Source organism: Sinocyclocheilus anshuiensis, unplaced genomic scaffold (assembly GCF_001515605.1).
Source record: "Sinocyclocheilus anshuiensis isolate Anshui unplaced genomic scaffold, SAMN03320099.WGS_v1.1 scaffold207, whole genome shotgun sequence".
In the NCBI taxonomy this organism is placed as follows: Eukaryota; Metazoa; Chordata; class Actinopteri; order Cypriniformes; family Cyprinidae; genus Sinocyclocheilus; species Sinocyclocheilus anshuiensis.
Window position 1 is genome coordinate 2,762,633 of NW_015551045.1, and position 21,980 is coordinate 2,784,612.

General features: G+C 36.8%; 3 protein-coding genes across 5 annotated transcripts in view; 1 reads left to right on the forward strand and 2 right to left on the reverse strand.

The window, feature by feature from the left end:
- LOC107661699 (transmembrane protein 185-like) overlaps positions 1-7,749 on the reverse strand; it is a 9,840-nt gene extending 2,091 nt beyond the window's left edge. The window contains exons 1-7 of one of the 2 annotated variants that reach the window (XM_016451436.1): positions 7,614-7,749; positions 6,611-6,787; positions 4,651-4,858; positions 3,177-3,260; positions 2,878-3,054; positions 2,057-2,169; positions 1,523-1,646 (exon numbers count right to left, since the gene is read on the reverse strand). In XM_016451436.1, coding sequence (XP_016306922.1) covers positions 1,565-1,646; positions 2,057-2,169; positions 2,878-3,054; positions 3,177-3,260; positions 4,651-4,858; positions 6,611-6,787; positions 7,614-7,651 — 879 coding nt within the window. In that variant the 5' untranslated portion in view covers positions 7,652-7,749 and the 3' untranslated portion in view covers positions 1,523-1,564. The remainder of the gene's footprint in view (positions 1-1,522; positions 1,647-2,056; positions 2,170-2,877; positions 3,055-3,176; positions 3,261-4,650; positions 4,859-6,610; positions 6,788-7,613) is intronic. The other variant, XM_016451434.1, reaches the window with a different exon arrangement.
- Positions 7,750-8,639: 890 nt separating this feature from the next.
- LOC107661700 (ankyrin repeat domain-containing protein 46-like) lies at positions 8,640-11,552 on the reverse strand. 2 transcript variants are annotated; one of them, XM_016451437.1, is made up of 4 exons: positions 11,439-11,552; positions 10,589-10,920; positions 9,421-9,579; positions 8,640-9,316 (listed from the first exon to the last, which is right to left on the reverse strand). In XM_016451437.1, exons 2-4 carry the CDS (start codon positions 10,897-10,899, stop codon positions 9,100-9,102), a joined length of 687 nt encoding a protein of 228 aa, XP_016306923.1. In that variant the 5' UTR covers positions 10,900-10,920; positions 11,439-11,552; the 3' UTR covers positions 8,640-9,099. The 2 variants fall into 2 exon arrangements, with proteins under 2 accessions (XP_016306923.1, XP_016306924.1); XM_016451438.1 differs by having other exon boundaries at positions 11,418-11,552.
- A 126-nt stretch (positions 11,553-11,678) lies between these two features.
- LOC107661698 (cysteine protease ATG4A-like) lies at positions 11,679-21,020 on the forward strand. Its single transcript, XM_016451433.1, has 13 exons — positions 11,679-11,722; positions 12,309-12,419; positions 12,996-13,067; positions 13,173-13,271; positions 13,626-13,727; positions 13,954-14,026; positions 14,697-14,776; positions 15,875-16,092; positions 16,669-16,747; positions 16,915-17,060; positions 19,710-19,766; positions 19,850-19,961; positions 20,284-21,020. Exons 1-13 carry the CDS (start codon positions 11,707-11,709, stop codon positions 20,346-20,348), a joined length of 1,230 nt encoding a protein of 409 aa, XP_016306919.1. The 5' UTR covers positions 11,679-11,706; the 3' UTR covers positions 20,349-21,020.
- Positions 21,021-21,980: the final 960 nt, after the last annotated feature.

Genomic DNA, 21,980 nt, shown 5'->3' on the forward strand with positions numbered 1-21,980 from the left:
AGTGTTATATATTTTGCTGACTTGTGTACTTACATTATCCCAAATGTTTCGAAGAATGTTTAAATCCAGAGAAATAATCAGTTTTAACTAGTGACACGGACCGTGTCCATAGTGTCACCTGCCAATGACAAAACATGGAAACACCAAAGACGCTTTAATATGTTGTGCGTTTTAATAGACCGGTGACGACCGCACAGAGTAGCATTATAACAGAACTTTCAAATGTATCTAGTACGATAAAACAGCTGCTTTATCCCACATACTCACGACCGGAAGCAGCAGAAGCGGTCGACTGTGGCATAATAAAAGCTGCGCTGCTTTCGAGCCATGTGTCGCGCTCGTTCAGCCCCTCGTTTCGCTTCGACGGCTTTCAGCCTCACCCTGCTTCATTCTACTACGTCAATAAATCATTAGCTCTTCCATGAACATGATTTCGGCCCGAGTCCCGTCGGATTGCATCAGCTGTGGGGATGAAGACCACAACTCCCATGATTCCACACTCAGTCACGGAGTCATCAAACTACGCCTTTGTCTATTTGTTTATTTTGAATACGCGCCCTCTAGTGGTGAAAATTACATATTGTGCCTTTAAAACAAACTAAATACAAATATGGAACAAATGGTTTGCGCCAATCATTTGTGATATGTCCAGAAGAAAATGCGAGTGAGAGGGAAACAAATCATGTGTGATGAGTTACATGGCAAAATGTATCACTTAAGGTTTGGGGTTTGTTTAAATCACTCATTACAAATAAAAAAAATAGTATTAGTAATGCCTACTTTAGCACACACCACTATGTAGTTCTTAGACAGCTAAACGGTATGATACATTATAGACTAGCATATCCAGTTTTGATGAATTATTTTTTATTTAAAAATGATTTGCAAACACTTCTGAATCATTCTTATTAAGCTGTTATACCTGCGATACTTTTTTCAGGATTTTTTGATGAATAAAAAGTTGAAAAAGAACAGCATTTATCAAAATAGAAATCTTTTCTGACAATATAAGTCCTTACTTTGATCACTTTTTATCGATTTAAACCATCCTTGCTGAATAAAAGTAGTAATTTCTTTAAAAAAAAGACATTAAAAGTTCTGACCCCAAATCTTTAAACGGTAGTGTATATTGTTACAAAAGATGTCTATTTTAAATAAATGCTGTTCTTTTTAACTTTTTATTCATAAAAGAATCCTGAAAAAAAGTATCACACGTTCCAAAAAACATTAAGCAGCACAACTGTTTCAACATTGATAAATCAGTATATTAGAATGATTTCTGACGGATAACCCAAACCTAATGATACTGAAAATTCAGCTTTGCATCACAGGAATTTTAAAGTATATTAAAAAAGAAAAACATAATTTTAAATTGTAATAATATTTTAAAATTGTAGTGTTTTTCTGTATTCTTGATCAAATAAATGCAGCCTGGTTAAGCATAAGAAACTTCTTTAAAACATTCAAAATCTTACTGATCCCAAACTTTTGAACAGCAGTGTAAGTAACACGTGTCACGTACAGTGATTGCCTGCTTTCTGGCCAAATGTTGTCACCATTAGAGTCACCAAAGAAACCCAGAGGGGAACAAACACCGGGACGTAGCTGGAGTTATAATGACCATCCAGCTTGTGAACGAGAAGAATCTGAAAACAACACAAACACTGATGAAAATCAACCCTGGATCTATAAAGCTCACAAAACAGAACAGTGGAACAGAAATATGGTCAACAGACCTTGAACTATTTCATAGCTCCCAGAAGTATTTTTCCCCATTCAGTTTTTTCAGAAAAAGGCAAATGATAATTTTTCTAAATAAAATTTTCTTATTCACAACACTGATCCTGAAAAACTCTACAGCTCTCCAGATGACAGCTGAAATTACTGCCAGCAAACATGAAACAGGATCCAAGTGAGTTTTTAGTTGATAAATTACAGGATAGCTTAATAAAAGATGGTTGTTCAGATGTGCTACAGTTTGAGTGCTTGATTTATAACCTGAAGTACACATCACCCTATTCATTTCAAACCAGACATCCCAAAAAGCATCATAAACCTGCAGTATGTAGATCGTAGAGGCCTTGTTGTCTTGTCAACTGCCCACATGTTATTTTTGAACTTCACAGGGAAGCCAAAGTGGTGACTTCTCAATCTCTGTGTCGGGCGTGTCTGCAGCCATATTCAAATAATGGAAATACATTTAGTGAAGTAGAGCTACTGCTCCACACAAGACGGATTGTCACATGTCATTTCAGACATTGCTTTGCTCATGGTAAAAACACTGGAAAACAGCAGTATGTGAGAAGTTACTAGCAGCTGTCATGTAATCAAGATTAAGTAAAACATCTGCCGTAATAGTTTTGATCATACAGACTGCGTGATTGTGGTGATATATTTCAGTTTTTTTTAGAATGTATGATTATTATTAGGCTCCATACGGTTGTATGGTAAATTAGAATGATTTCTGAAGGATCATGCGAGTAATGATGCTGAAAATATATATATATATATATATATATATATATAATGATTTAGTTACTAATGTGCAAAAAAGCATGACTAAAACGGTTATTAAATACAGGTCCTGTATATTGAGTAAAGGACACACACATGAAGATAATCTGTTTCTAGACTGGTTTAAAATCAGTATGGGCTGATCTCTACCCAAGACATGCCGAGTGTCTTCAGCTTACTTATTGCATAAACACAATCAAGTAAAAACTGAATGATGCTGGAATCAAACCTCAAAGGTAAGCAGGGGCACCACTATGGTCATCTTTGATCACAGTAATAAATTACATTTTAAAATGTAAAAAAAAATATATATTTTCACAATATTACTGTTTTTACTGTATTTTAATCAAATAAATGCCAAACCTCAAAGGTAAGCAGGGGCACCACTATGGTCATCCAGCTGATTGCCATGGTGATGTGTGTGCGCCGCTGCTCGGCAATGACATCCATGGACCGCAGGAAGAGCACAGACCAGACAATGTAATAGAGCACCACCAGACACAGGAAGGACATGAGAATCCACAGCGGTACGCACACCACCTGGAAAAGACACGGCACTTACTCTCATAACAAGACACAGAGCTCAGATTACGAAGCTGGTGGCCCAGCTGCAGGTGACTGATGACATGGCAGCAGTAAATGAGTGTGGCTGCCGTCCTTACCAACCACGGCCAGCTGATGATCTTATCCAGTCTCAAAGCGATGAAGATGAACTGAAGAATATTTACAGAGCACAGGATCTCCAGCTGATGAAACAACACAAAGAGTGTACAATCAGGCACGATTCATTTCTGGAAACACAAAGATAAACACAATTCTTCTGTTTGTAAACATGACATGGGTGAATCTCACAAGAACTGTGGGTCATATATATCAATAAAAAAACAAAGAAATTAGAAATCATTGTTTATAAAGGAAGTAGAGCCTGTTTTAGGAGTAATTGTGACAACTTTTTTTCTTTACCATAGTACAAAATTATAATAAAAAAGGTAATTATTATTTAGTTTTCTTTTCTATAAACCATTATATATATTATATTATATTATATTATATTATATATGTCAAAGATGAAAATACCAATACCAAAAAATCTTGTCAGGTTTATTTAAAACAAGGATAATTTACCACTGTCCTTCAACCCACTAGATTTTACCCATTTGTCAGCAACAAGTTATTAATCATTTAAAATATGTGACCCTGGAGCACAAAACCAGTCATAAGGGTCAATTTTTAAAAATTGAGATTTATACATCATCTAAAAGATGAATAAATAAGCTTTCCATTTATGTATGGTTTGTTAGATTAGGACAATATTTGGCCGAGATACAACTATCTGAAAATCTGGAATCTGAGGGTGCAAAAAAATCTAAATATTGAGAAAATCATCTTTAAAGTTGTTCAAATGAAGTTCTTAGCAATGCATATTACTAATCAAAAATTAAGTTTTGATATATTTACGGTAGGAAATTTACAAAATATCTTAATGGAACATGATCTTTACTTTTTTGTTACTTTATTTTTGGCATAAAAGAAAAATCAATAATTTTGACCCATACAATGTATTTTTGGCTATTGCTACAAATATACCCCAGCGACTTAACACTGCTTTTGTGTTCCAGAGTCACATATAGTAAAGTTTAATGTGATCACTTTTTCTTTTATATATTTTAATAAGTAGAGGTCAGAATAAGTATGTCGTTTCATTTTTACATTAAAAAAATGAAACAACAATAATGTTGTCATTTTGACAACATTTATTTTGACATTTTATTTTCACAAATGTTATTTGAAACATTAAAGTAGATGCTTTATTTAATATGCTTCCTATGTATATAAAATCACTTTTGTAAATTTAAAATGCGAATCTCGTCTTTGACCCATAAACCAAAGATTAAAAATATAATTGCAATGAAAACAACTGCGACAAATGGGAATAACTAAATTGTCATGAAACTACTGTCAATGCAAAAAGCGCAAAAATGTTGTTTTCCATGCATAAAATATAATTTCTTATTTTTATTTTGACATGAAGTATGACCTCAACATAACTTGTTCGACTTCAACCGTACTGAAAATGGTCGTGGTAGTTTGTTACAGACAAATCTTCCTCCTGTGATTGTAAATCACGGCTGATACCTCAAGCGACCGGTCGTGCCTGAATCCCCACACGCACGCCGCCACTGAGACGGGCGAGACGAAGAAGAGCGGCATGAAGACCAGAAGCCAGAAGTGTGAACCCCGCTGCACACGGTCACACACCAGCACCTCGAAGGTGAGCAGGAGGAGGTGGATCCCCACAGCGATCAGCATGGCCTTAAACTCCACGCAGGTCTCACCCTCAGCCCTAAAGACGACAGCTTACTGCATCACCAAAATCACACTTCCTTAAAGGGACAGGTCACCCAAAAATGACAATTCGGTCATCATTTACTCACCCTCGTGTTATTCCAAACCTGTATGAGTCTCTATTGTCTTCTGAACACAAAAGAAGATATTTTGAAGAATGTTGGTAACCAAAGAGTTGCTGGTCCCTATTGACTTCCATACTATGGAAAAAAAATACTATGGAAGTCAACGGCTACCGTCAACTGTTTGGAAACTCATACAGGTTTGAAACAACATGCGAGTGAGTAAATGATAACAGAATTTTCATTTTTGGGTGACCTGTCCCTTTAAGTCATAAAGGCAACATGATATGGCATTCTCACAAAGTTTACTAGTGTGCTGGCAAGACTTTACCTTCAACAGAAGCCGAAATAACATTTAAAAAAAATCATTATTTTGATACCATATACACATTAATTATGCTAAACAAGACTGGGAAAGTGTATCAGGGTCCTTAACCATATAAAGCCTGATACATTACCTTCAGACAAAATAAAAAAGTTGCACATGTATTTTGCATTTTGTGTCATATTTATCAGGCTTTTATGGGTCATAAAGTATGATATACTCAGACTCAGAATATGGAGGAAAAAACAGCTCAGATTTATTCAGAGGCCCAAACGGAGCAAAAACTATGCAATTTTGGTGCAGATGCTGATACGTGAGATGTATATGGCCAACAAAGTAGGATGAAATTCTCGTAGTTTGTAAAGTAAATCAATGAGATCTTTACTTACATAAAATCATAGAAATATCAGTTGTCACTCTGTATCTCCAATAATATGCAAGATGATATTCAAATGCTTAATTTGATTATCAAAACATATAATGAAATGCAGTACAATGATGACTGAGAGATGAACAAATTAACGTTCCTCAAAACCCTGATGATTCGAGACTGGAACATGAACGCGAGTTTTTCTAGAAAATGATGCATTGATAATCAAGTAAGCCTAAACTGCTTCAGTCCAGTAAGTGTTCATCTTAAAATGTAAAAATATAACAGTATATAAGCTATTAAAGAAGCAAATGATTTAAATCATGAAAGATTTCACAGCAAAAAGGCATGTATGCTACAGTTTTAGAATGACACTGGTAACAGATTAGATTAGGGAACACATGTTCACTACTAACTAAGAGTTTCCCCTCAATAAACTCAAATATTGACCATAAGTAAGGTAGTTGTTGTAGTAGTTATGGGTATTGGGTCGGGACAAGAGATCTAGAATATGGTCATGCAGAATAAAGCATTAATATGTGCTTTATACGTAATAAAGCACCAATATGCTGGTAATATGCAGCTAATAAGCAACTAGTTAATAGTGCTCCCTAATCTAAAGTCATACCAAAGGTCTTTCACTTGCTAAAAAAGCAACAATCAAGCACACGCCAGAAGGCATGCAGTAAATTGTGTACGACAGGTTTTTCAGCACAGTTTTCATGTGGATCAAGGCCCCTGCAATCCATGCATCAAATATGATACTAATAAGTGACTTCATTTCAAGATTTACTTGTTCCATTACTGGATGAATCAGTGCTTTTGAATGAATCTCTTGCCCCTTTTTGCCACCTAAAAATAATTGATAGGTGGAATTAAAATTTTAATTGTACAACAAGTATCCGATTCCTGACCTTTAGTATGCGATTCTGAAACTGGAATTGATTTTCGATTCCCAACCCTAATCATAAGCAGGGAGAAGTTGTGTCTGACCTGTACTGTGGGTTGTGCGCCCAAACCCCGGTGCCCACGGAAGCCCCAATGATGACCATGAGTTTCCAGAGCCAGATGGGAGCAAACACCGCCCAGTAGCTCCACTGGATGACGCCATCCAGCCTCAGCGACAGCAGCACAGAGAAGAGCAGCAGGCAGGCGTAGATCAGGAGCTTACTGCAGGACAACAACAACAACACACATGCGGTCAGAGCACAAGCTGGACACATCTGTCAAACACACCTGACTTCGGTCAGACGGGCCTGACTGAGACAGAAAACAAACGTATCTGAGAAGCTTCCCTTTTAGTGCTATCAAACGATTAACCGTGATTAATCACATACAAAATAATATATGTATGTGTATTGTGTACTGTGTATATTTATTATGTATATATAAATACACGCACTGACAGTATATACTTTTGAAAATTTTTACAAGTATATATTTATATTCTTATATTTTATATAAATATATTTAATATATAAACAACATATTTTTCTTAAATGTATACATGCATGTAAACAAAAACCTTTATTTTAGATACGATTAATCGCTTGACACCACTACGAAAATTAACCATGGTTTTATTGTAGTAATAGGTTTTTTGGCGTATTGATTACCATTTGTATAACCACAGTTTTACTACAAATACCATGGTTAAACTATGGTTACTGTAGCAAAACCATGGTTAATAGTAATCATGTTTTTTCTTTTCTGTTTAAGTTGTAGTAAAACCATGGTTAATTTTCGTAAGGGTTTGAACGAGAATCTTTAGGAAGACTGGCGTGTCGTGTTTTAAGTCAACGCTTTCGCCAAAGTGCTAAACGCAAATCGGTTTCAGGACTAAAACTGTTTGCTTCACTGAGCAGCGAAGCTATGCTAATACGAATCCAAAAGGCCTGCACGGTGAACATTAGCAGCTAAGCTAACAAAGTGAACGGTGGCGAATTCAAAACAAAGCGTCGGGTTTCATCGTTCACGTAACACACACAGGTCTTACCTAGGGTTGAAATCTTGAAAAACGCCTCGGAGATTCATGGTTTCCTCTTCAGACCATAGTTAGATGAAGTGAGAAGGGAAGGTTGACTAACTGACTAGCACTCACTGACTCACTCGCTTCAGAGTTCAGAGTTCAGACAGTCGGCAAACGCGACCAAACACGGTGACGTCACGCGCCCGTCTCTGCCCGCAGGATGACGCTGTTTACATTTATTTATTTTTCATTTTGTTTTGTTATTTTTGTTGTTACTAGGGTTGTATATTTTTGTATACTTGTTGCTAATCCTAATAAAGGAAGAAAAAAAATGACGCTGTTTACATTATAAGCTGATTATGAAAACAAACACGTTTCGGGGATTACGGTTACTATTTCAAGGTCACTGTAGCGAAATGCAATGTTACATTCATAAACTGAATTTATGCAATCTAATTTAATAAATTATATTTTTAGGCAATCAATGCATTCTAAGGTGGCGAAATGAAGAGTTTTGTTGAAGAAAATGTTAAAACATAATTTTTAAAAATCTTATCAGAGGGAGAAAATGCTTGTCTACCAAAAACTGTACAGCACACTGTTCAGGGTAGTAAGTCAAGTTTTCATTTCACATTTAAACTCTATGATGTCTGTCTACTCTGTTATGAAATCTTTACAATGAAGCGTATTATAGCTAGAAAAGAACAGCATGCTAGCAGAAGATCAGCATTTTCGAAAAATGTATGTATATGCATGTTCATTTATACTGGATAAAAAAAATGTTTCATGTCTAAATGTTATTTAGATGCATATGTAACATATTTTTGTAAAATATGTAGACGCACACATATTTTGCAAAAATATGTATCATAATAAACTGCATTTTGCATCAATGAGAATAAGTAGATGTACATAATACTCACAATTGCTCATTTGAAAATGTATATGCAACCTTTATTTCCAAGTGTAGTTGAGAAAACATGATTGGTGACATGGAAAAATGTCTGTTAAGTGCTTTATGACTATTATTATTATTTTTTGGTAATGTATGGAAAACCATGTGGCATTAAAGTTGGTTAATATTTACATAAAATCTGCCGTATTGTTTCACGGGGACATTAAATCCACCAAACTGTAGAAATGACCTTGAACCCATTTCACATACACCACTGTTAAAGTATGTGCATGATAAACACTTTTTGCAATCACAAAACTTTAATGTGTAAATCCAATAATTTAAGTAAAATAAAAAGGTGGTGATGTGGGCTGGAAACAGAAACGATAGCATGAACGGGTGCAGAATAGGCAATAAAAAGATTCTTCCTAACACACAAGCATATTGAAAAACCGTTTTTAGCACATGAAAGGTCTATTTACATATACACAAAAACATTTTAGAATTCAGTCACATAATGTAGGATTACAATTTAAAGCGTGGTTACTGTAGGAACAATCATCAGCTAATGCAAGAAAAAAAAAAAAAAGAAATCATTGTTTTTAATGAGCTTTCATATTAGTGCACAAGTTCCACCTGATTAGACGCGAAAGGTAAGACTCCGCTGACGTAATACGCAATGCCGAGTGAGAGCAGAGCAATGACGAGGAGCAGCAAGAGCACTCGCCAGAAGCCAAGATCTTCCACAAACTCCTGCCATGTAGTGCGGAAGCTGGACAACACGCCATCGCTGTGATGCAGGTGTGGGTTGAGAAGAGAGTGGCTCTCCATGGCACTGCAGGAGATACAGCAGCCCATAATGAGTGAGAACACTTATGAAGAACGATTCAGACGTTCGAAAGTTGGGATTATAAAAACAGGTAATGGCAATCATCTCACCTTTCATTCTCAGCCATGTGCATCTTCTCCAGACTGGAATGGGAGCTGCGGTTGAAGCCCTTCACCTCCTGTTCCTCCAGCCCCTCCAGCAGATGGAGTGCGTCCTTATTCACACCGCGTCTCTTGGCCAGCACCAGCGGAGTGGCTCCATTGTGATTACTGTTCAGATCAAAAAGCATGGACATGAAGCGGTCAGACTTTTTGTGGCAACTTCATGAATCCTCATCGAGCAAGACACCACATTTCATGGAACTGGCCCTGTAATATGTGAACTGTTAGTCAGGGCTTTTCAAACTGGGGTCCGGGGCCCTCAGGAGACCACAAGGAGGAGCTAAGGGGTCAGCAGAAAAAAAGAGAGCGAAGTGGGAAAAAAATAAATAGAATAATAAAAGTTCATCATTTTCAGAATGTGATATTATGCTTAAAGACTGGCCAGAAATCCTGAGATCAACTGAACAGAAAGTACTTCCCAGATAACACTGTACACATTTATTCTTTTTCACATTTACACTACTGTTCAAATTTTTTTTAATGTTAAAAAACACTTGTTCACCGAGACTGCATGATCACAAATATTATAAATATTGTGAAATATTATTACGATTCAAAATAACTGTTTTCTACATGAATATATTGTAAAACATAATTTATTCTGTGATCAAAGCTGAATTTCCAGCATCACTGCTCCAGTCTTCAGTGTCACGTGATCTTCAGAAATCATTCTAATATGCTGATTTGCAGCTCAAGAAACATTTCTGATTATTATCAATGTTGAAAACAGTTGTGTTCAAAAGAACAGCATTTATATGAAATCTTTTGTAAGATTATAAATGTCTTATGGTCCCTTTTGAATGTGTTGCTGAATATAAGTATTAATTTCTTTAAAAAACGGTAGTGTACTGTATGTTTTTAAAATATTTATCTACCTTTATATTATATTATTTTATGTGATCATTATATTTGGGGGTCTGTGCCTTCGAAAAGTTTGAAAACTCCTGCAATACTTCCATCTGTTATTTCATAGTTTTGATTTTTCGAAATAAAATATATGTAAGTGTCGTGACATTTTTGACTGCTAAGGTACCTTGGAAGAGCATGTGAACGCCAGTATAGGACTATGGTAATTCAGTATCATTATATATAGTCACTGTACCACGGTAACACTGACCAGATGTCGATCTTGAGGCCGTTGGACACCAGGAACTGGATGGTGTCTACATGCCCACACATGTGCAGTGCCGTGTTGCCCTGTGAGTCAGTGGCCAACAGATCGGCACCAAACTTATGCAGCAAAGAGCAGATCTCCACGTTTCCCCGAGCGGCAGCCAGATGCAATCCGGTCCGTCCACGGCAGTCCCTGGTGTTTGGGTCGAATCCGGACTCCAGGAGCCGCTTAGTGTGAGCGAGATCCCCGTCGATACAGGCCTGCAGCAGTGGCACGGTGGTCTGCAGGGAGTCGTTGATGAAGACGTAGGACATTTTGCACCTGATATCTGCGATCTGGAGATAAAAATCACATTTGGAACATATTTGGAACAGCTGACAACATGACACATCACAATGCTATAATTAAAAACTACTTTGATGTGACTCTTCTCATTTCTTTATAACCATCATGCAGTCATATTAATAGTTTTTTTTACTATTTTGTTTTACAAATTCATTTCTCACACCACACAGCCATTAATGAACTGTAAACAGTGGCTTAAAAAGGCTAAAAACACACTAAAATACACCTAAAATCTCTATGTTAGCATGTATTTTTGATGGATCCTTCATGCACCTTAATAGGTTAAAGCTTCAAAAACTGTAAACATTTATTAAATAAAGGTTATTAATTATGCTGAAAGTATCATTTAGATCACATGACAACTAAACTTCACGAATGAGCTAGCGGACTAGCTTGGTCAAGCTAGTATGTTATTCAACAAAGCAAACAAACAAAACACACGACTGTGACCAATAACGCCGTTTAATAACTTCCTTTATATACTAACTTATAGAAGGTAAATCAGTACCTCGGAGTGATATCTTGAACGTATCTTATCAAATCCGCTGCTTTCCCAGCCTCTGTTGTGGGAAAATAGAAATGAAATGACGTAAAAAGATGGAGGGTCAATAGACTACAAGCCCCAGTGCATGTTATGATTACAAATATTTGACTTCCGCGTCTTAGCCTCACAATCTGGTCAGTGTAGTTTTTCTGGTGCGGTTGACTATTAGAACGGCTCAGACATGGACTGCGTTACCCACAATGCACCGCGTTGTATTTGTATCCGATGACGGATGAGGATGGAGGCAGGTAGGAAATTTATGGTTAAAAATAAGAAAAAGATCAGCGATTTATCGATTCTTTCGGCTGACAACGTTCACGCGACGTTTTAAGTTAGTAAAGCGTCGACAAATGTCTAGTGAGATCTGCTAGGGATTCCCAAAGAGGATATTTCGTAACTGAGTTTCAAGTTTTCTCATTGTTCTTCAGTGGCCTGTGCGTCTCTCACTTGCAAATACAGACAAATAGAGTTCGTCTGCTCCACGAGTCGTTGTTGTTGTGGTTCAGATGACCAAAGTTATTACTCTGTATGTTGGCACTGGCACTAACAAAAAAATTACCATGGTAAAACCACGTTTGTGGAGTTTTACCATGCTATGTACCATGGTGTTCAAGTTCCTAGAGTACCCAGTAAATACATGGTGTCTGATTGTGTCATTTTATTATATGCAAGTATATGGTACATTAGCATCTGTGACCATCCCAATGTTGGGATGTCAGAAGATGTAGTACCTCTGCTTAACTCCCTAATTGTGAAGTGCTGCTACGTGTTGTTGTTCTATCAGAAATTTACTGTGATTGTGTCACAGCACTAACATGTCACCAATTATTCCAGTTCTAGCCAAGTATGAGAATCAAATCAACGTATTCTCCGAGTTCCTAGAAGACCTGCCAGATGTAGACGAGCCAGTATGGATCTTGGGAGCATGTTATGATCTTAAAACAAGTAAGACAGGCCATAATGTAGTGGCATTTTGCTTTCAGAATGAATTAACTATATAAACACACTCGCTCTTATTAAATTGGATTTTGCATATCGGCCACCCTGCTCTCTGTAGTGGCATCAGCCATTAACACCTTAACCACGAATTAAGATATTAAATCTGGGTTTCTCTTGTCCTTGTTACAGTGTAATTATAGTAAAAGTACTGAGTAATATTAATTAACTAAATATAGTTACCAGAGGGTTCGGATTAGTTGCTTCTAACTATGCATTATTTACTGTTACATTACTCTGGTGCACTGGTGGTCAAAGAGTTTTAATGTTTTTCAAAGAAGTTTCTTCTGCTCACCAAGGCTCCATTTATTTGATCAAAATACAGTAATATTAGGAAATATTTTTACAATCATTTTCCATGTGAATATATTTTAAAACATAATTTATTCCTGTGACGCAAAGCAGAATTTTCAGCATCGTTACTCCAGTCTTCAGTGTCATATGTTCCTTCACATGAAATCATTCTACTATGCTGATTTGCCACTCAAGAAACATTTCTGATTATTAGCAACGATCATTTTCCAGAGAAATCGGAGCTGCTCTCGGATGTGCGGTCACGACTGTGGTTCACATATAGGAAAAAGTTTTCTCCCATAGGTAAGTGGCAAGTAAACTAGTCTAGCTAAATGGAGTGGAGCTGACTTCAGTCTTGATTAGAGGATGCTTAGTGTGCTGAGAAGGGTGTTTGTCTGTGGTTTGCAGGAGGAACAGGCCCTTCATCAGACGCGGGATGGGGCTGCATGCTCCGCTGTGGACAGATGATCCTCGCACAGGCTTTGGTCAGCAGGCGCCTCGGTCGAGGTAAGCAAACGTGGAAGCTTCTTACCGATAACGGATGTGTGGAATAGCTGCGACTGTACTATTCCTATACTACACTGTATTCGCAGTATTGAAGTATGAAGGGTGACCAGTGTGATTGTTGATATAGAAATGAAACTTACAGTGTCTGTTGCCTTCCATTGTTAATTGTGCTGGTTCCTGTTTCGTGTCTTCAATCTGGCAACCTGTGTGAGTGTCGAGTCTGAGGAGGAGGGGCGGGAGAAACATCTCTCCAATATTCTCTCCAGTATTTTGAATTTGGAATGCAGTACCTATTTCAACCTCTAGTATTGCATACTGCACCTCTGAAGTTCTCTGCTTCACTGTGTGTTCTAGATTGGAGATGGGATGCAGAGAAACATCAGCCCAAAGAGTATCATCGCATCTTGCACTGCTTTTTAGACAAGAAGGATAGCTGCTACTCTATTCACCAGATGGGTAAGGCATAAAATGTGTGTGTGTGGGTGTGTGTGACTGTGTTGCTGTCATTCAAGACCATTATTATTGGCCCAGCCCTCTCAATGACCATTGTACGTTTTGTTTAAAACCATTAGTTCACAGCAAGTGCACATCATTGCATTGTCTATCTGAAAGTCTCTGTGTGTGAGTCCTGTACATCGCAGTGGTACTGAAGTCACGAGTATTGTGTGTCCTGTTTGTGTAGCTCAGATGGGCGTTGGAGAGGGCAAGTCTGTTGGAGAATGGTATGGACCGAACACAGTGGCTCAAGTACTCAAGCAAGTGTCATTTTTCTTTTCCAAAGACTGATATCTTAAAAATAATATTTTGTTGTTGGACACATTTGTCTTTGTTTTAATGCAGTGCTTTTACAAATTTGCAGAAAATGTGCTCACCATTCCAAGATGTAGATGAGTTTGTTTCTTCATCAGATTTGGAGAAATGTAGCATTCCATCACTTGTTCACTAGTGGATCCTATAAGCAGTGAATGGGTGCCGTCAGAATGAGAGCTGATAAAAACATCACAATAATCCACAAGTAATCCACACCACTCCAGTCCATCAGTTAACGTCTTGTGAAGCAAAAAGCTGTGTTTTTAACTTCAAACTGTTGGATTCTGACGGCACCCATTCATTGCAGAGGATTAATTGGTGAGCAAGTGATGGAATGCTGCATTTCACCAAATCTGTTCCCACAAAGAAAGAAAACTCATATGCATCTTGGATGACTTGAGGGTGAAGAAATGTTTTTTTTTTTTTTTTAGCAAACTTTCAGTTTTGGGTGAAGTAGTAATGAAGTACTGTATCATAATTATTATATATAATATGTGCGCTTTACAAGGTCTTTTAAAGAATGCCACACCGCTGTAAATGAAAGCACCATTTAAATCTCGTAGTTTGAACACAACATTTTGTGTGAACTAACAGCAAATTTCCGTCTGCTTGCAGGAAACTTGCCCTGTTTGATGATTGGAATACACTGGCTGTGTATGTGTCAATGGACAACACAGTTGTTATTGAAGACATCAGTAAGTGTCTTTTTCTGATTAGTCATGTCACATTTATTTATATAGCGCTTTATACAGTACTGATTCTTTCAAAGCAGCTTCACACAGTAATAAACAGGAAAATAAGTGTGTTAATATTCATCAGTTGTGAAACAACTTCAGTTGAGCCATAAATAGGGTTTCTGCAGCTTTTATGATGGTAAATGTAAGACCTTTTTAAGATCAAGTAAATTTAAAGGAATAAAATGAGTGGAACACAATACGTCAATATGGTCTCTAAATTTAAATGTCTTGTATTAGCAACTCTTCAAAGTATGAAAATACACCTTTCGACAGATTTAAAAAAAAAAAGAAGCTTATGGCTTGAATAGCTCTACTTCAAATTACTAGAATATGGAAGTAACTTTTATCGAACCTCTGATCACACTGCAAAAAAAAGTTATTTCCTTCCTTGTTTTTGTCTTGTTTTCAAGTGCAAATGTCTAAAGATTCTTAAATCAAGTTACACTTACTTGAGAAGCAAAATGACTTAAGATATAGTCTTGTTTTCTGAGAAATTGATTAAAATTAAACTTAATTCAAAGGGAAAACAAGTTTTCATTCTGCACTGACAGATATTTGTTTTAAGTGCATGCAACATTTAATGCCATGACTATGAATGTAAGACTTTCTGCTCTGGTTTAAGACTCTTTTAAGCCTTAATTTGTGGAAGAGTGAATTAAAACTATAAAGCAGCTCTACGATAGTGTCATTATTCATCTCAAGTCAGTTTAATGTTGATTCACTTCAGTTCAATAACAGTGTCAGTGTTGCAGAATGTATCAAATAGTGTCACATTCAGCACAATTCAGTCCAGCTTTTGTTCTCGCCCGATAGTGTCAGTGCAACTAAATCAATAATATTACTGAACATTAAGTGTCTTTTAAACCCCAACTAAGCAAGCCAAATGCAACAGTAGGAAGAAACCCAGAAATGGAGGAAAAACCTTGGGAGAAAGTTCCCCAAGTTCTCCTCTGGCCTGACTTCATTAGAGCCGAAGGAAGTTTAAATAGGATGAATAATCTTCTTATTTCTCTCTTCCAACCGTCTTGATGTTCTCACCTCTATCCTCTGGACCAGAGAAACAGTGTAAGCAGCCAGGCCGGGAAAGCAGGTCCAGGGCTGGTCCCTGTGGCCGAGGAGAAGTGCCAGCGTCAGGCCAGAGCTGTTCAGAGGCTCAGGGAAAGACGCTTAACCTTCAGTCCCAAAGGCCCCTGGCCTGGAGGCCCCTGCTGCTGGTCATTCCTCTTCGAATGGGCCTTAACAGCATCAACCCCGTCTACATTCAGGCCTTCAAAGTACCACACTTTTCTTTGTCTGAAGAGTCTATTATATTCAGAGCTGGGTAGTAACTAACTGATTATGTGTTCAGATTACCAAAAATTTTGATTTGATTTTAAAAGGATTTTAATTTTGCATTTTTATGATTTAATTAATTATTAGCTTTTCATTAAACTCACAAACCCCCAGCAGTTCCTTCACAAACCCCAGTTTGGGAAACCTTGATGTAATGTAATGTTTAATGCACTTCATGTTGTTAATAACAACGAATGGAAAATATTTCCTTTTTCTTTGTATTTTTATATCAATATGGTACAAGATTATCCTGTTTAAATCAATGTGATAAACGAGTTATCTGATTATATTATTATGAAAAGTAAACAAATGATCTGATTATATAAAAAGTAGGCTGATTATATTACCTAAAATATGTAATGTAATGGATTACGTTACTAACTACAATTTTTGTCACATAATTTGGAATCAGTAACAGACTACAATTTATAAGTAATCTACGCAGCTTTGATTATATTATCTTTCTTAGTAAGTTTTTCATGTGTCATATATACACACGTTTCATCTTCTTTTCCTAGGAGTGTTTTAAGATGCCTCAGTCGTGTGGTGTTTTGGGAGGAAAGCCAAACCTCGCCTATTATTTCATTGGATTTATCGGTGAGTTTTGTTGGCGCTTACAGAGTTTGGGGTAATAAAATGACATACTAAATACATATGCATGATCCAACGTGTTTCCCTTTGAAAATGAATTGATCGAAGGAATCGGCGCAATGCTTTATCCTGGAAAATGTGTTCTTGAGGCATTCTCATTTTTTCTTTTTCAGATGATGAGTTGATCTATCTGGACCCTCACACTACGCAGCAGGCCGTGGACACTGATTCAGGCAGTGCTGTGGACGACCAGAGCTATCACTGTCAGAGGACCCCACACCGCATGAAAATCACTAGCCTGGACCCGTCTGTCGCGCTGGTGAGAGCTCAAACCACGTCACTGCCAAACGAGAAGTGAATTCATCTGAGACGCAGCGCTCTGTGAACACAAGCATCCGACGTGTGCATGCGAACACAGAAAGCTGGATCAGACAGTAGCGCTTCAATGCACAAAAACACACAAAATTATGTAAATGCCCGTTTTTGGCCAGTGATCTCGTAAACACAATTTTAAATGAGATAAAAAATCCTAAATGACTGTAAAGAGTTGGGAGAAAATCAAATGTGTCAGATCCGCATCATGTGCGTCAGGTTTTAAAGAGACAGCGCTGCTTTTAAAGTGAAACCTGCTGCAGTCTGTCATTGATGGAAATCAAAGAACAAAAAAAGAGAAATCACTCGCTGCTCAACACTGATTAACTTTTATAGCTTGAATAAAATGAATCTATTTTCATGCATGTAGTTTATGTGAAGATTCACTTAAACTAAAAGTTGTTGTTATATATATTTTAAAACTTATTAAATGTTAAAAAAACAATGGCTTTAAATGATATTGTAACGTTGAATGGCTATAACTGATGGCTTAAATTGAGGGAAAAATGCATTTAAGGCTGCATTTTCATACACTGGCACAAAAATTCAGATTTTTTGCCCACATCTGACACCGATCGGATTTTGTTGCACATGTGTAAACACAAAAATCCACATGAGATCCCATTTTTTTCACATCAGATCTGGGCCACTTTCAAATGTGGATTTTAATCGGATACATATCCGATACCTGGACATCCGACCTACGTCTAAACACACATATCCAATTTCCCGCAGAACTCCCAATGCAAGGGCGGCACGTTTGCCCAAAAAGATAGCATTTCAATGCCGGCGTGCTGTATGCGCTCGCATTTTATTGTGATGGAAACTTTATATAGGTAAGAAATTGCACATTCAGAAGCAGTTTTTCATCCCCTGCCCTGTGAATTTTATAAATGCAACAGCTTCGCTACTAAAAGCTATGTTCACTAAAGAATTCTACTTCTAACGAGCTGTAAATAAAATAACAAATGAAAATTATCCGTTCAGTCAGATTTTGTGCTGTAAAACATCCATGACCGCTGTTGTCCATGCTAGCAAATAATAATGGCCACTCGACGTGAATTATATAAATAATTTTAATAGCACGGCCATTCAAAACCCAAGGGTCAACTATGTGCATAGTAAAGCGACAATAATTTTGGGCGGTAATTACACAGATATCGGACACCAGTCGTGTCTAAAGTGAACAGGCGGGCCAAAAAATCGGATCTGTGCATTAAGACTTGCAGTGTAAATGCAGCCTAGTAGCATTATTGGTGTTCATTAATAATAGACTACTTAGTAAAAAAGATGCCATTAAACACATTTTTAAAATGTACCATCTTTATGTTGTTTCTACGTTCATTTGGAGATTCAATGTGAAATTATTACAATATAAATCAATAAGCCCCGTGGAGCCGTGGTTTACAGTGAATTTATAACAGCTAAGGGGCGTTGTTAGGTACGATGCGAAGCGGTTATAAATTCACTGTAAACCACGGCTTCACGGGACTTATTGCTTTTATAAAACGGTTATTCCATATGCATAGTAAGGTTTCACAAAACAAAACAGAGCAAATAAAGTGTAATGATATTAATAAAAACAGTATTCTTCCACCAAACAATGTAGCTCCTCAGAATCAGTTGTGGTTCCAACAAAGTGGTTGCCCAGCAACACACAAAGTAAACAAAGGTGTGTGTTTGTAGAGTAATTTACAACAGCTTCGAACGTGGCTCAACCAATCAGAATCAAGGACCGGAACTATCCGTTTTATAATAAATATTTTATATTAATATGCAATTAATCATGATTAATTAGTGAAAAATGTGTGATTAATAAGATAATTTATAAAAAAATCGACAAAAAATAATTAATAAAAAGTCACCATCTGAGTTTAAATATGCAAGAACATTTGCTTAAGATTTTGGGATTGAATCATTATTACAGTTATTAATATCTTTGTGACATGTTGTATGTTTGGAAATAATTCTTTTAACTCTAAGGGGCCGTTCACACAGAATGCATTTTTCCATTCCAATGCACGACGTTTCCATTGTTTTTCTATGTAAGTGCGCTAAACGGACGTGTATGATGGTCTCACGTATTTGCCTGTTTTTAAGACGCCTTGCCAAGTTAAAAGAATTTCAACTTTTACACGCAGCGCCGCACATCGATGTCAGTTCCAAAACAGTGGACCAATCAGAAGAGCCCGGAGGCGGGGCAAGCGTTGCAAGCTTTTGTTTACAGCTGAAAGTCGGCATGGCAACTGTTTTATTTGACGGCAACAAGGCGGAGAAAGCATTCTGTGCTGCGCTTTAAAAAAAAAAAAACATTCCTGAGAGCTGCGTCTGGCATTTTTAGACACAAAGACGTATTCTGTGTGAACGGCCCCTAACTGATGCTTTGTCTGAAGACAGACCCATATTCCAGGATGACAAATGATTAAAAAAAGTTACAAAATGTTCATCCATCGAAAATGAAGACCAGCTGCCTCATGAAGGCAGACCATTTCACTACTCGACTCGAAATGCGAGAATGAGCCAAACGTCTTCCGCTGCAGATGTTAGATTCAGGGTTTGAGTTCACGGATCAGTAAACGTGAATGTTTGTCCCTAGGGTTTTTTCTGCAAGAGTGAGGAGGACTTTGACAGCTGGTGTGATCTGGTTCAGCAGGTTAGACCGATCAAGAACATGATTTACCAGCTTGCTTTCTTTACAGTTTTAACTTGCTCTCATTAGTTCGCTCTGATTTTAAGGAGCTCCTTAAGAAAAGAAACCTGCGGATGTTCGAGCTGGTCGAGAAGCACCCGTCTCATTGGCCTCCGTTCGTTCCTCCCACCAAACCAGAGGTGCAGACCACAGGAGCAGGTACTGAGGAATAAGCACAGCAGCATTGTGTGATCAAATTTTCAATGAAGCCTGTGTGATCCATTAGCAGGATATTCTTAATGCATGCATAATACCTTATTAAGTGAAGAAATGAACACATTATATCCAAGTTACAATGGATTATAGTTCCCAATCCCATAGTTATAATGTATACAAGTCTCAAGAGAAATATAAGGGTTTTTCTAAGGCATTATATAACAAATACAGGCTTCGTAGCAAGTGATTCAAAGAAGACTATGCAACATAACCATTTGTTTCATAACCTGAATATCATTCTTACCGTCTGTGCTCATTCTTCTAGAGTTCATCGAGTCCCCAGACAAGCTTTTTGAGTCAGAAGAGGAGTTTGAGATCCTAAATGTGTGATCAGTCCACGGATAAAGACTTGCTCTGCTCCACACCGCACAAGTGCCTCCGATCAACACCGAGCACACGCTTCCCGTACGCAAAAAACAGCAGCAGAGCAGAAAAGCCTATCAGTGAGGAACATAAGAAGCCAAGGATCCCGTAGCAACTTTGTGTGACGTTTAGCCTCGTTCAGAGGCCGCGTAAGAGACTTGTGTTTTTAACTGTGGAAACAAACAGAGAACTCGTCGTGTTCGCATGAACTTTTCCGTACTGTATCATGGAGAGGTGAAGGCTTTGATGAGGATGATATCTTTTACAGCCTCAACACACTACCTCCTGACTGCAGGAGATGGATCATATGCAGACATCTTTAATTCAGTGTTATTCAAGAAAAAAAAACAACAATTATTGGTTAATCAAGTGCCTCTCTTTATGACATATTTATGTTTCTGACAGGTAAAGGTGATGTTTCCTTTCTTTATTACAGTGGGTTCATTATTTCACCCACCCCTGCACATCTGTAAATATGGCTTCAAATGAAGATATTTAAAAATGTTTAGCGCGGTCCTATCACGTTTTTTAAAAAAGAAATCAACTGTAAAGATACTAAATTATGAGATCCTATAATTTATCGGTGAATATTGTCCCTTTCATGTCCACACTGTCTTTGTATGTTTATAAAAGATGACAAATCTGAACAGGACTCTTCTTTTGTTTATGTCTAAAATAATGTGTTATATAATATTAATATGTAGCTTATTCAAAGAAAAGATTTTTTGCATAAATTACTAAAAAAATTACTAACCCTAGTAAAGGAATATATTTCAAATGCATTTATTTCATACTAAGTATAGTTCAAATCTATTAACATATTTACTGACATATCGCTCGAGACTTACTGATATAAAAATTTGGATTACTGCTTGTGCACAATGCACGTTTCTTAATATTAAGCCTAAAATGAAAAAAAAAAATGTAATATCACTATTGGTGAGGATTATATAATCTTTTAATAATATCAGCCTTTAAATGCAATATATTTAAAGTGTACCTGAAGTATACCTGCAATAGTTCCACTTAAATCAAATATACTTCAGTGTATCTTTAGTTGGACTTCGGCACTACCTCCACACAACTAAAGTGCATCAAGTACAAAATGAGTTGTTCCAGTTTAACAGACTGGCAAGTATATAGCAGTTTAGTATACTAAAAGTACAATTGCAGGGTATTTTTTATTAAGTACATAAATATGTAAATGTATTTGTAGTATACTTAGCATGAAATAAATGTATTTCAAATACATTTTAGTATATTTCATTTTCACTATAGGGAAGTAACTAAAGAAATACATATATATATATATATATATATATATATACACTGCCGTTCATAACTTTTTGGGTAAGGTTTTGATTTTTTATGTATTATAAATTGTACATTTTTTAAACGGATGCCTTAAATTGACAAAAAAAAAAAATGATGTTCTATTTCAAAATAAATTGTTTTGTGTTTTTACTTCATCAAAATATCCAGAAAAAATGAAAGTTTCCACAAAAATATTCAGCTTTCAATTAATAATAATCAGAAATGTTTCTTGAGCAGCAGCATATTAGAATGATTTCTGAAGATCATGTGACACTGAAGACTGGA